Below are 12836 nucleotides of genomic sequence, written 5' to 3' on the forward strand. Positions count from 1 at the left end.
ATCTTTTTATTGACTATATTGATTATCAGGTTTTTTTTATTTTTGCTATGCACTTTTTCTATTTTTCTTAGTTTATATTAATATTGTATTTTTTAACTGTAAATTTTAATAAAAATTATTGCAAAGAAGGAAACTGTTCCCCATCCTTGAGAAATGATACTGATTCATTTTAATTGATTCTTAATTTTGAGTATAAAATAACTAAAGATAAACAAGCAAGGGTATGTATTATATGCCTTTTCATAAATTAATGGAGTAGTTGCTTATTTCAAAAATGTATCATATTTGTTTTTATCAGATACTTGCATATACGGATGGACTGCATGGGAAATGGCTGTTTTCAGAGATTCGATCAGTATTTTCTCGACGCTATCTGTTGCAGAATACAGCACTGGAAATCTTTATGGCTAACAGAGGTAATTCTGGAAGTGAGATCTTTTATGAGTTTGAAATATGACTCAACTTGCTTACTATGTCAGATTACATTTTCCAAATAAATACCAGTCAGAAATTTTGAAATTTCTAGGACTTTCACACACAAATGGAATGCAAGCCCATCGAGAAATAAAACAACAACAACAGAAAATCTTCAGATCCAAGAGCCCTGACACCCATAGCCTCTGGCTCAGCCAGGGGTAGGGATGTATTATAGGATACTTATGATATTTAACACTGTGTTAATGAATGACCTTATCCAGCAGGTTTACATAAATGGTAAATAGAAGCAGAGGCAGTGTAAAGTCATAAAGGACCTCTCAAAGTAAATTAGATTAGATCTTTTCCCTCCTACCAAGAACTGGACCTGGAGAAAGGAAGACAACCGCCACAATACACCTCTTAATTCTTGCTCCCAAAGATGTCTAGAAGGGTACATGCTCAATGATACCAAAAGCCTCTGAAAGATCAAGAAGGGCCTGCCTGGATCCTGAACTTTAATTGATAATCCACATATGGAAATATTAATCCACAAGATGTACAGTGGAACCTCAGTTTACGAAAGCTCCTGTTCGTGACCAAATTGGGTTCCAACCCAAAAATTCACCTGATTTTTGAATTGGGTCACAATTCAAAAATTGGGTGGCAAACAAACCCGGCTGCGGCGATTTCCCCTTCTGCACATGCGCAGTCAGTTGTGCGCAACCAAATCGGTCACGACCCAAGGCTCCACTGTATCCCACCAATGAATGCCCCAAGTGATAAGATAGGAAAGAACACTGATTCATTTATCATTTAGGTTCAACAGCATAATAACATAATGATAAAACTAACTCACTGCTTGGTAAATTCCTTTGTTCCAATAATAATAAAAAGACAATTCATTTTAAGAATGCACTGTGTTGTTAACATTGTAACACTATGTTGGGATAGTATCTTAAAAATATGCATTGCATTTTCACTATGTCATATGATTTATTATTCCCAAAATCACTGTGTAACTGTAAATAAAAATGAATAATGTCTAAATGTTTCTTGTACATAGTTGCTGTCATGTTCAACTTTCCGGATCCTGCAACTGTAAAAAAAGTAATCAATTGTTTACCTCGTGTTGGAATTGGAACTAGTTTCGGATTGCCTCAAACCAGGTATATTAACTCTTAACTTTTGAGAACAATTTCAACTGACAATGTTGCAATATAAAGTTGAAATATAGAAAGCAAATAGCCATAATCAGGAAAAAGATTCAAAATCTAGAAAAAGAAAGCAGTCCCTATTAAACTTTATTTTATTTGGTAACAGCAGACTGTGCCTTTATACTTGGGCATAGAATTCATGTACTATGCTAAACCATGATATATTTTATTCGTTCTTGACTTATTTTGTGTGAATCCAGTTAGCTTTTGTTTATTCAGTAAACCAGTTAAACAGACAATAGTTTTATGTAATTTGTGACCAGTCTTGTCTACTAGAAAAAGAAATAACAATTGATGCTTGCTAATACAACTTGTAATGATGTACAGAATTATTAAGAGAATGAATACTTTTATAATAGAGAATCTGTAATACAATTAATATGTGTATATGATCACAAGAAGAAAGAAAACCCCAAACATATACATACTATTTCAATATAATATGTGCATGTGTTCTCTCTAAATTGATGGGAGGGGAATCAGAGGACCAGCATTGACACTTTTATGATGCTTTAAATTGGATACTTGAACAGGGCAGGACATCACATTCACAAATGTTTCTTTCTACTTTTATAATTCTATCATGTATGAATTTAAAAGGGCAAATTAGTTGAATACAGTATTTTAGAATCATTTCATCTTTACAATGAACTAGACTGCATGTTTATAGTCTGCAAATATTCATCTAGCAAACATGTTTTCTGAGTTCTGTGGTTACGCTACGTTTATTCTGAGGCCAGTTTTTTATAAGTCAGAAATCCCTACAGCAAAAGTTAACCTGGCAGTGACATTTTAGGATTCCAAGAGTTGAGTGTCAACATCCATTTTATTATTTTTGGAACTCTCAGTGAGAGCAGTAGTTAAGCACTTTAAATATCATAGATATTATATTATGGTATATATCACAGTATATATCAATATCAGTTAATATATTTTGGACTACTTGCTGTACTAAAGCATATCAAAACAAATTATTTCTAAAATACACAATGCAAAAGAATGAATAAAAACAATATAGAGATGTGTTTATATATACAGTATATATACACAAACATACATGAGTAAACAAAAATTTGTTGGCTTTTCAGAATCTGAGATAACAACAGCTTTTTGAAACTTTTCCTCAGATTCTTTTGGAGTAGAAGCACAAATCTAGAGAAGGCTTGCAAGTCACTGCAAGTTGTTATTCTTGTCATTCTAAGTGTGCACAACACAACTTTCCCAATTATCTCAGTGATATATTTTGGTTCCAGATTGCTTAGGGATTTAAACTGACATGTCATAAAATTTTTGTATTTCAGACGTATTTCTATGGCCACTCCACGTCAAATCTTTAAAGCTTCAAATATGACTCAGCGATGGCAACACAGAGAGATTTCAAATTTTGAATATCTTATGTTTCTTAATACCATTGCAGGTAATAATGAAAATCCCTTAAAGATAATTTGAACAAGTTTGGCATATTTTCTGAAAATTAATTGGAAGAATTTGAGTCTCTCTTTTTAGATAAATGCTAATGCTCTTGCTTCTTACTGGTGCTTCTTAACATTTATAAAGAATCCCTGTACATTATTTAATCACTTATTTTTCAACATTTATCTGCTTCCCAGCTCATAAAACTGCAGGTGGCTTGCAATAATATAAAAATACAGAAATCAATCACTTGAATCCAAACTCAATGTTAAATATAAATGATTACATGGCAGCCCATCAATTATAAGTGAACGAAAAACTTTGAAAACATCTGCCGTATGCATGATTAAACAATATTTTTCTCACTGGGTGAAAATATCAGCAGGGAAGATACAGGGCATAGCCTTGGAGGAAATATTACTCTCTTTATTTTTAGTTATAGTGCATGCCATATTTCTTTCTTAATATACCAAGAAATCTCCACTGATTATTGTTAATTCAGTATTATTTTCAGTATAATATTCATTTAGTTTGCAACTTTTAATTAGTTAACAATATTTTTAACAAGATGACTTCCTGTATCATTGGCTAACTTACTAAGCAACATAGAAAAGGTTACGTTCACTACATATTATGCAGTAAACAGCCTTCCACATTCATTCCTCAGGAATTCATTACTTGAGTCTTGAAAATATCTTGCATATAGAATTTTTAAAAGACAGATGGAGAATGAGAATCCTTGTCTACATTTTATTTCATAAAGTTGTATTTATTCCTATGAGATTTAATAAAGGTTTCTTTAATTTTGTGCCTTCTAAAAAAAAAAAAGCAACATTGCTCTTTCTCATCAGGTCGTACATACAATGATTTAAACCAGTATCCAGTATTTCCTTGGGTGATCACTAACTATGAATCAGAAGAGTTGGACCTTACACTTCCAAGTAATTTCCGGGATTTGTCAAAGGTACTTTAATTTTTATCAACTAAGTATACATGGAGTCCTTGGAGACCTCTGAATGTGATTATTTGTTTCATTACCCAACTATGAGACTTGCTCCTTGTTTATACTTTGAGCCATGGTGGCACAGTGGTTAGAATGCAGTTATTGCAGTTTAACTTTGTTCATTGCCAGAATTTAGTCCTGTCTGGCTCAAAGTTGATTCAGCTTTTCATCCTTCCAAGCCTGGTAAACCGAGGACCCAGATATGCTGACTCCGTTTGTAAACTATTTAGAGAGTGTTGTAAAGCACTATGAAGTGGTAAATAAGTCTAAGTGCTGTTGCTATTGCTATTATACATAGTAACTTTATTTATCCAGTTTTTAATTATTACCTATTACCTTCAGAGGCAATAGACAATAAAAAAGTTAAGGAAACAACAAAAACTCAGAACAAGCATACTCTCCAGCAGCCAATGCTCAAATAAGCATAGATTAACACTAGGCAAACAATCAAGCAGAAAACACTAATCCAGGAACCACCAAGGTACCCCCCCTCCCAAACTGGCAGACAAAAGAGCTTCAAGGATTCTACAGTTAAAGTTATAGAATTCACTTCTACAAGAAATAACAGTGATGTCTGTGAACATGAATGCTATAAACTAGAAGGGAACAAATTGAGAATTAAGCTTTCAATAACTGTTCAGCGTGATGCCTGTATTAGTATTAGAAATTAGTATTGTTCTGTTGCAGAATAAGAATGAGAGGAGACCTTTGTGCTAGATATCAAGTTGGCCAATTTGGAAAATAACTAATCCTCTAGGTAGGCCTTTGGACTGATTAGCAGCTCTTGTTTTGTTTTAGGCATACTGCTATGCTGAAGCTAAACTAATTGTTTCCAAACTAATGTTTATAAGCTTTATTTTTATTTATGTATTAATGTTACATGCCGCCTATCTCACTGTTGAGAGATTCTGGATGGCTAAAGGTTACGATGATACAAAGATTCTGTAGCAATAGAAAAAAGTTGACCTTGTAAGTAAGCTTTTGGACTGTGAAGTGAGCTCTGCTACTTAATCTGTTCATCCTAGAACTTGAACTGGAATGTTTTTTGCATTTGCCAGCATATTTATTTTGCTAGTTTCGGTTATTATTTATACTGTGTTTTAGTTTTGGATTTAATCCTTGTTCATGCCTAAGGAGCCTATATTGTGAGATAGAGGCTATTTTGAATAAACAAATCAATAAACAAACCAATAGAGTTGATAATGTTGTCTAGTCTGTAATAATTTGTATGTTCAATTTATTACAATGAAATAAGTATCTTATTGAACTGTCTTGTTCATCATATTTTCAATTTAATATTTCCCTCTCCGTGTAGAATTGTTAATATACCTATGTTCTGTTTTTAAGGATAAAGTAAGCTTCAGGGACTGAAAAATATCTATCCCAGAAGGAAAATGACACTTACTATATTTTAGTAGTTTGTATTGCAGTATGTTAGCAATGCCTACATTTTGGTTTATTACTGCTACTGTCATCCAAGGTATACTTGCATATGGAAGTGGGCATTTGCATTTTTCAATATGTATCTGAACATGATCTCCTTTCCTTATGTTTAGTTGCAGTTGATCAGACAACACAAATTCTGCTCTGGATTTTAAGTGCTACTTCTAATTGATTCAGTCTCGATAGAAGAGAATATTTGTAGCTCATGGTTCAACTAGGAGGTTCTAGGTGCTCTCTGAATTTGGTTGTTTTCTTGCAGATGTTTCCTTACTAAACTATGTAACATCATTAGTGCTAGATAAGTTTGCAGAAACATCTGCAAGAAAACAACCAAGTTCAGTGATGCAGTCTCCTCAGATCCCATTTGTCAGAATTTAGTCACACTACATCAGGCTTCTGCTCTTCATATTTGTATTGGGCATTTAAAAAATAATTTTATTAAAGGTAATAATTCCATAGAAAAACTATTAGCAACTAAAGAAAAAAGGGAGGGAGGGAGGGAGGGAGGGAAGGAAGGAAGGAAGGAAGGAAGGAAGGAAGGAAGGAAGGAAGGAAGGAAGGAAGGAAGGAAGGAAGGAAGGAAGACACCAGAGATCAGTGTCTTGTGATCTCTTTGGGAGCAGAAAGTGCCTGGAAGATTTGTGGGTGATCTCTGTCTTCTCTTTGTCTGGAGAGATTTGAAGAGCTGGTCTACTCACCATCTCTTCATCATTATTTACTCAAGACATGGACAATTATAGTAGCACATAGTTTATAAAAATAGTAGCTATTCTTAATTTATGAACAATTTGTATAATTTAAAGACATTTTGGGGTATGTAAAATTTAATGTGTAGAATCTGTAAAAAATAGCTGAATTTAAATTATCACATGGGCTAATCCTATGAACTTCATATTTTTATTGTTTTAAAATAAAAAAATAGCATCTCTACAAATCACAGAATTGCTTCTAGTACCTTAGATAAATTTCAGAAGCAGCTTCCATGGTAACAGAATTAAAGAACCTACAGTTCTTTAAAAAAATTCCTTGGTTTAGAATCACCATGTAGCGATGAAACTTTTGAGCTGGATTTTTAGTTCTTAAAATCAGAGCAATGTCTTTATCATTTTGAAACATTTTTCATAATAATATCTTTATTAGCATAGTTATGGGCCAAATGTGATTTAATTGACTTACGAATACAATCCTTTCTTTATTTTGATTTAACTTTGAAGTCTTGTTCTAAGCAACAAAATGGAATCAAAACAATTGAAATTCTTGTTTAAAATTATTCTATGCCTGATTATTATATCTTACAAACACTGGAAGTATATTTCCAGGGGCCTTTTCTCCTTTGGTTTGAGTGCTTCTTTTCAACAAATAAGTGTGCCATATTTTATTTATGAACAGTACATATTTTATTTATGAAATATACATTGCTTTTCATTGTCTTGTTCACATCCTGTCTCCTTTTCAATCCAATCATTTTCCCTCCTCATTTCATCCTCATTACACTGTGATATGTTGAAAGGAATCTTGTAGATGTAATCTGTTCCATTAAATTTTTTCACTTCAACTTTTTATGACTTCATTAGAAGATTTTAAAAATCTTTTTCTCAGTTACTTTTATTCTCAATCCATATCTATCTATCTATCTATCTATCTATCTATCTATCTATCTATCTATGTAATTTTTGTACACTGCAATTCTGTCATTATTGTATCTCATAAAAATATTTAAAAAGTTTCATGAGTGTATTAGAGCCATACTGCCATCTATATTCAAATAGGAAAGAATGACATGGAGCACCTGAGGACTCTTGCATATGATTTGTTGGCAACTCTTTACAAAAAGCTGTATCTTTTTGTAGACTTTGGAGCTGCTGCTATGTGATCCCAGGAGCAGACAAATTGATTTAAAGATGCTTAGTCAGGTATTGCATAAATGATGTTGTGTTCTCCAAATCAATTACCACCTTTTGAGTACTGATTGCTTCACTGTCCTATCATGTAAACATCTTCTGATGCATAAGAATTAGTCAGGACAAATAACAAACCACTAGAAAGTATTCCAGTTATTAGATTACACATCCCATGTAACATCTTCTTCTCTGTGATATGTAACATCTAGTGGTGGTATTCGACCGGTTCGCTCCAGTTCTGGTGAGCCGGTAGCAGCGAGCAGCAGAGACTGAACCAGTTTTCTCCACCGCTCTGCTGTTGGGCCCACCCGGGCTCCCGTACTCACTTTTATCTGCTGAATTTGACAGAATAGTGCTGCATGGCAGCTGCTGAAGTGACCGGGATCATGCAGGTTTGCAGGAGGAGAGTTAGAATGCCTCTGTGCCTGCACAATCGCCTCTGCGCCTTTGGAAATGCCACTGCACCTGCGGAAACACCACTGCGCCTGCATAAAGTGCACGTTTGGCATGCGCATGCACACAAAGTGTGTGCACGTGAACAAAGCGCGCCCACCAAGCCACGCCCACCGAACCGGTGGCCAAAATATTTGAATTCCACCACTGGTAATATCATAATAAGTCTAAACCAATTGGTAAATTCAAAAAATACTTCCTTTCATGACAAGATTTCTGTGTGATTGCAAACGCAATGTCTTCTGCATATATTCATCAAAGATCTTAGATTCCCAATATTACCTAGGAATTGTGACGTTTGTAATAACTGAATTTTTTGTAGAACACCAGATTCTGAGGCTTACACTGTGTGCTAAAAGCTGTTCTGTAAAATGACAATGTCAAGTGGAGATTTATATTAAGATTACTGATATAGTGGATTGATATTTGCTTCAACATGGATTACAATATATCAGAGCATAAAATAATCAACAAAGGTAAGATCAGGATTGCCACAGAAATAATAGGTAGATTCATTTCAAGCCATCAAATAGCTTGTTTGAGGTTTCCAAACCATAATACGAGAACCCAGCAATTATGTTAAGTGGTTAATAGTTTCTGGGTTAGATTTATGTTTGAATCATACTATTATGTCTTGGTCAACAGCTTAATAAAATGTATGAGATCAACTGTGCTTGCCCTTGGAAAACCATATTATCCGGATTAGCTGGTTATTTCTTTTATTTACTATTAATTCAAATTGTATGGCCACCCGTCTTAAAATGTAAGTCTTAACAAGTTTTTCAGAAATCCTTGAAAGACCTATCTGCTTCTCCAGGCATGACAATTCAGGGAGTAAACAAGCATATGTAGTGTCTTTGACGGGCACTTTATGTTTTAGTGGGTCTTAAAATGTATCTTTTGTATTGTGTCTACATTGTATTTTACATCTTTGCTATCCACCCAGAGTTGCATTAGTGAGAAGAGCAATCATACACATTTATGTAAGTAAGTGAATGAATAAATACAAGTATCTCAGTAAGAGTTGTTTATGAAGACTAGATTATTTTCAATATAATTATGATTTATAGAATAATATCCTGTTTACTAGATTTTATGTAAATTGCATAATGAAAATCATTATATATGATTCTGAGTTTAATAGGGAAAATAGCATGCAACTCTTTTTGCTGTTTACTTATCATATATTATATAATCACATTCCTTTGCATTATTAATCATTAGAATTGTTAGAGAAATGCTATAGTTCACATACTTTTCTTTTTTACTAGCTAACTTCAACAGTGTCAACCAGCTGTCCCCCCGACCTTTAATTCAGCCCTAATGCGGTCTCTGCCACTAAAAATGCCACCCTAAGCCCCACTGCAGCCGGGCACCCTAGCCCCATAGCACAAAGCCCCAATTGCTCCTACCAACTCTGCCAGGCTTAGATGACATTCACCATTTTTCTTCCATTTATACTCAGCCTGATCCTATTGTATGCAAGTAGCTGTGCACCAGCTGCAAATGGTTGTGCCAAGTTTTCTTTCTGTGGCTGCTTGCACTGTTCTCCAAGCTTTCTGGTGTTCTTGCAAGGATAGGCAAGATATTTGGAGAAGGAACGGTGTATGCAAAAAAAAAAAAAAAATCCTGCACAATGGAATTTCCATGAAAAACAATTGTACTATCTTGTTATTTGGTTAAGCCAGTGTTCCACAAATATTTTTCTTCATTCCTCCAAAAACCCGTTCTCAGAGTCATTTTTACCATTTATCAGAAAGTCCTTATTTAAATGTCCTGTTGCCATTTGGTAACAGGTTCAAAATACTACTTTTATCCAATTATGTGTAATTTTCGCAGGTTTGGGAAACATTAGATGAAACTCTGCTTCCAAGTTTCTAATCTGTTCTGGGAACTACATAAAGAACTAGGTTCTTTGAAAATAAGTTGAAAAAGATGGGTATGAATTGCCCTAGAAAACAAAAGAGTGGAGGTATAAAACCTTCTTCAGATACATACATAGAGGAAAGTCAAAATCTTATCTCTGTTGTTCCATATTGCAGGAAGTGGGATAAAGAATAATGTTATAGGAAGGTAGATACTTATTACAGGTAGTCCTCAATTTATAGGCCAGTCACTTAGCAACCATTTGAGGTTAAAACCAATCTCCCTCGGGATACCTACGACCCAGTTTCAAAGTTCTGATGACTCTCCTCTCCCTCTACCATAGTAATGTGATCACATTTTGGGCATTCAGTAACCAGCCTGCATTTATGGTCATTTATAGCATTTTATGGTCACATGATCATGATTTATGATTTTTTTTTGCCAGAAACCAGCATTTTTTATTTTCAGCAAAAAAATTCCCATTCACTTGATGGCCTCTACAAAAAAGGTTGTAAACATGACATGATGATCATTCCAGTCTCAGTTACAATCATAGATCAAGGCCTACCTCTATGTAGTAGATATGTGGGAATGATCTAGGGAGAAAGAGGAAAGAGCCAAGAGAATGGTCATATAAAAGGCAACTTAGACCACAAAAATTCTCCCCAGTTCATGGCTATAAAGGAGACTTGTGGAGGAGAAATGTACTTATGCAAGATTGGTATCAGAAAGCATGGTAATTCTATGTGTAAAGTTATGTCAACAGTCTGGAAGTGCAATTCCTTTAGCTGCATCTTTTTGCCCTCTCTTCCAAAGTTATTTCCACCCACCATTAAAGATTAAATGTTAGAATAAAACTTTAGATCAATGAGACTGTTTGTTGTTCTAGTTAGATGAGACCAGGAATTCAATTTCAGAGGAAAGCTAAAACTACATTATTGAGATTGGCTCTAATAACAGAATCTTGCAAGTGAAATTGTGCTGCACCTTTGCCTAGAGATCTGCTTCTATATGTTTCTGGTATGATCGTTTTCTTTATTCTCTATAAGAACTAAGTACCTAAAGGGAGTTCTGCTCACTTTCTTTTGAACCTATTTGACTGACACTTGATAGCCATTTATGTAGGATGTTTTAATTTTGATTCTTTTATTGAATGAGGGGTTGGAATTGATGGCTTTAATGAGCCTTTCAGTTCTATGTTTCTATTGAAGACAGATGTTCAATATAGTATGGAAGCATGTATTCTCATTCTCTCTCTCTTTTTTATAACAAAGCACACAGAACTGCATGTCATTGACATTTCTGGCTCTCTTGAACAGAGTTGGGCTTTTCCTCCACAATCCTTCTACCACCTCCCACAATTCATGGGAGAGGCTTCATTCAGTAAATACTGCAACCATACTTTTGGCCAGAGAAGTCCTCTTTGTGGCTATAGAGTGAAATCCTGACATCTCCCCTTGTTTTCCTTCCTCTTTGTAGTTTAACTAAGTAAGGGATGAATATTTTAAAAATCCTTTCAGAATGAGAGTGCTGATTCAGTGAGAATGCAAGTATTAGGTACAGCAATATTAAGGAATTAAATAGGAATTAAAAGGCAAAAGGACAGGAAGTTGGAATGACAATGACATTAGCAGGTTTTATGTCAAAGTATAATGAATGGAAACAGATTTTAAATATTCTATAAACTAACATTCCAGTCTAAATCTAGCTCCACCATTCCATAGATTTTTTTTCTTCAGTCTCAGACTCCTGGGATTGTTTTTTCAGCTTATCTGGCTTTAAATCAAACTGGGAAGAGATTTCTACTCATCCCATGAGTAATGTGCATAAAGAGAAAATGGACTTGCCTCTTCATCTTTTAAAAAGCTAACCTGAAAGGGAAATCTTTCCATGCCTGATTGGCTCTTTAGCATTTGATTTTCTGGGGTTTGTTTGTCCTTGCTTATTACCTATATCGACAAGTTGGATTTGTGACATATCAGATTTAGGATTTCCTTTAACTCTTTCATGTCTGAATGGCTTCTAGTAAGAATTTATTTTGTATCACAACCTTTTCCTTACAATTTGAAACTTCTAAAGACAATATAAACAAACAAAATCATGTTTCTAATTCCTAATTAGTGTAACTTATAATGTGAATTATACAGTGTGTAGGCTATTATATATTATATTTGTTAATACAATAGTAAGTAACAATTGATCTTTTAAAACGGGAAGGGAGAGTTTTATATGCTATAAAAGGTATAATGTGATCACAAGCAAAGTGATTCATAGTGTACAAATTACTAATCATTAGTATATTTTCCACAGGGTTTCAAAAATAAGAGCCTGTGTAGGAAAGTATCACAGTTCATGTTCAGTGTTAGACTTGAGTTTTAGAAAATACAATGGAAGAAATATGGTTTGGATCATTCAGTTTGCATAGTCCAAACTAATCCAATGATCATTAACCATGATAGCATTTACTAGAATATCCTGAAGACCAGATGTTTTTGGAAGAATGAAGGAACCAAAGTGCATTTGTATGATACTCTATTATTTTACATCCTGGTATTTTAATGAACAAACATTACATTATAATCTCTTCATGTTTGTTTAAGCTGTGTAAATATAAGGAGCAACATTTTTTTCAGTTGTACATCAATGTTATGGTAGGATCAGTCCTCATTTTGAAAACCAAACTAGCCTTATTTTTTTGCAATGTATAGATTAAACATGGGGCAAATAATGATTTTTGTATCATGAAGTTGGCAGGTTATGTTTGCATTCTGCTTCTCTATATTTCAGGGCCATCTTAACAGCATTATGGGCCCCAGGCAAAGCAGTCCCTACAACAACTACTCACAGGAATAAAAATGTAAATGGTTGATAAAATTAAACATATATTTGCATGTTAGTATTAATAAAAGATGCAGTAAAATGTAATAAATATGTTGCTGTATTTAAATGATACAAGGTGCATTGAAGGGTTAACACACAGAGATTAGTATGGGGCCCATGAGCAAGTGCCCATCAGGCTCATGCATTAAGACAGCCCTGCCATATTGCTTTGGCTGCTTGATTTATTTTGGTTTCTTAGCTATGCTATTTTGTTTTCCAAATCTGATGTTGAAACGCATCTTAAAA

The 12836-nt window shown here is 34.2% G+C and overlaps 1 protein-coding gene across 7 annotated transcripts in view; it reads left to right on the forward strand.

Annotated features, from left to right (window-relative positions):
- LRBA (LPS responsive beige-like anchor protein) overlaps positions 1 to 12836 on the forward strand; it is a 342404-nt gene that overhangs the window by 237473 nt on the left and 92095 nt on the right. For all 7 annotated transcript variants that reach the window (XM_087936051.1, XM_026698133.2, XM_026698135.2 and 4 more), the window contains 4 exons: positions 299 to 416; positions 1481 to 1583; positions 2933 to 3048; positions 3896 to 4008. In XM_087936051.1, the coding sequence (XP_087792177.1) occupies positions 299 to 416; positions 1481 to 1583; positions 2933 to 3048; positions 3896 to 4008 (450 nt within the window). The remainder of the gene's footprint in view (positions 1 to 298; positions 417 to 1480; positions 1584 to 2932; positions 3049 to 3895; positions 4009 to 12836) is intronic.

Source organism: Pseudonaja textilis, chromosome 6, assembly GCF_049901715.1.
Source record: "Pseudonaja textilis isolate UNSWEBS1 chromosome 6, rPseTex1.2, whole genome shotgun sequence".
Classification (NCBI taxonomy): domain Eukaryota; kingdom Metazoa; phylum Chordata; class Lepidosauria; order Squamata; family Elapidae; genus Pseudonaja; species Pseudonaja textilis.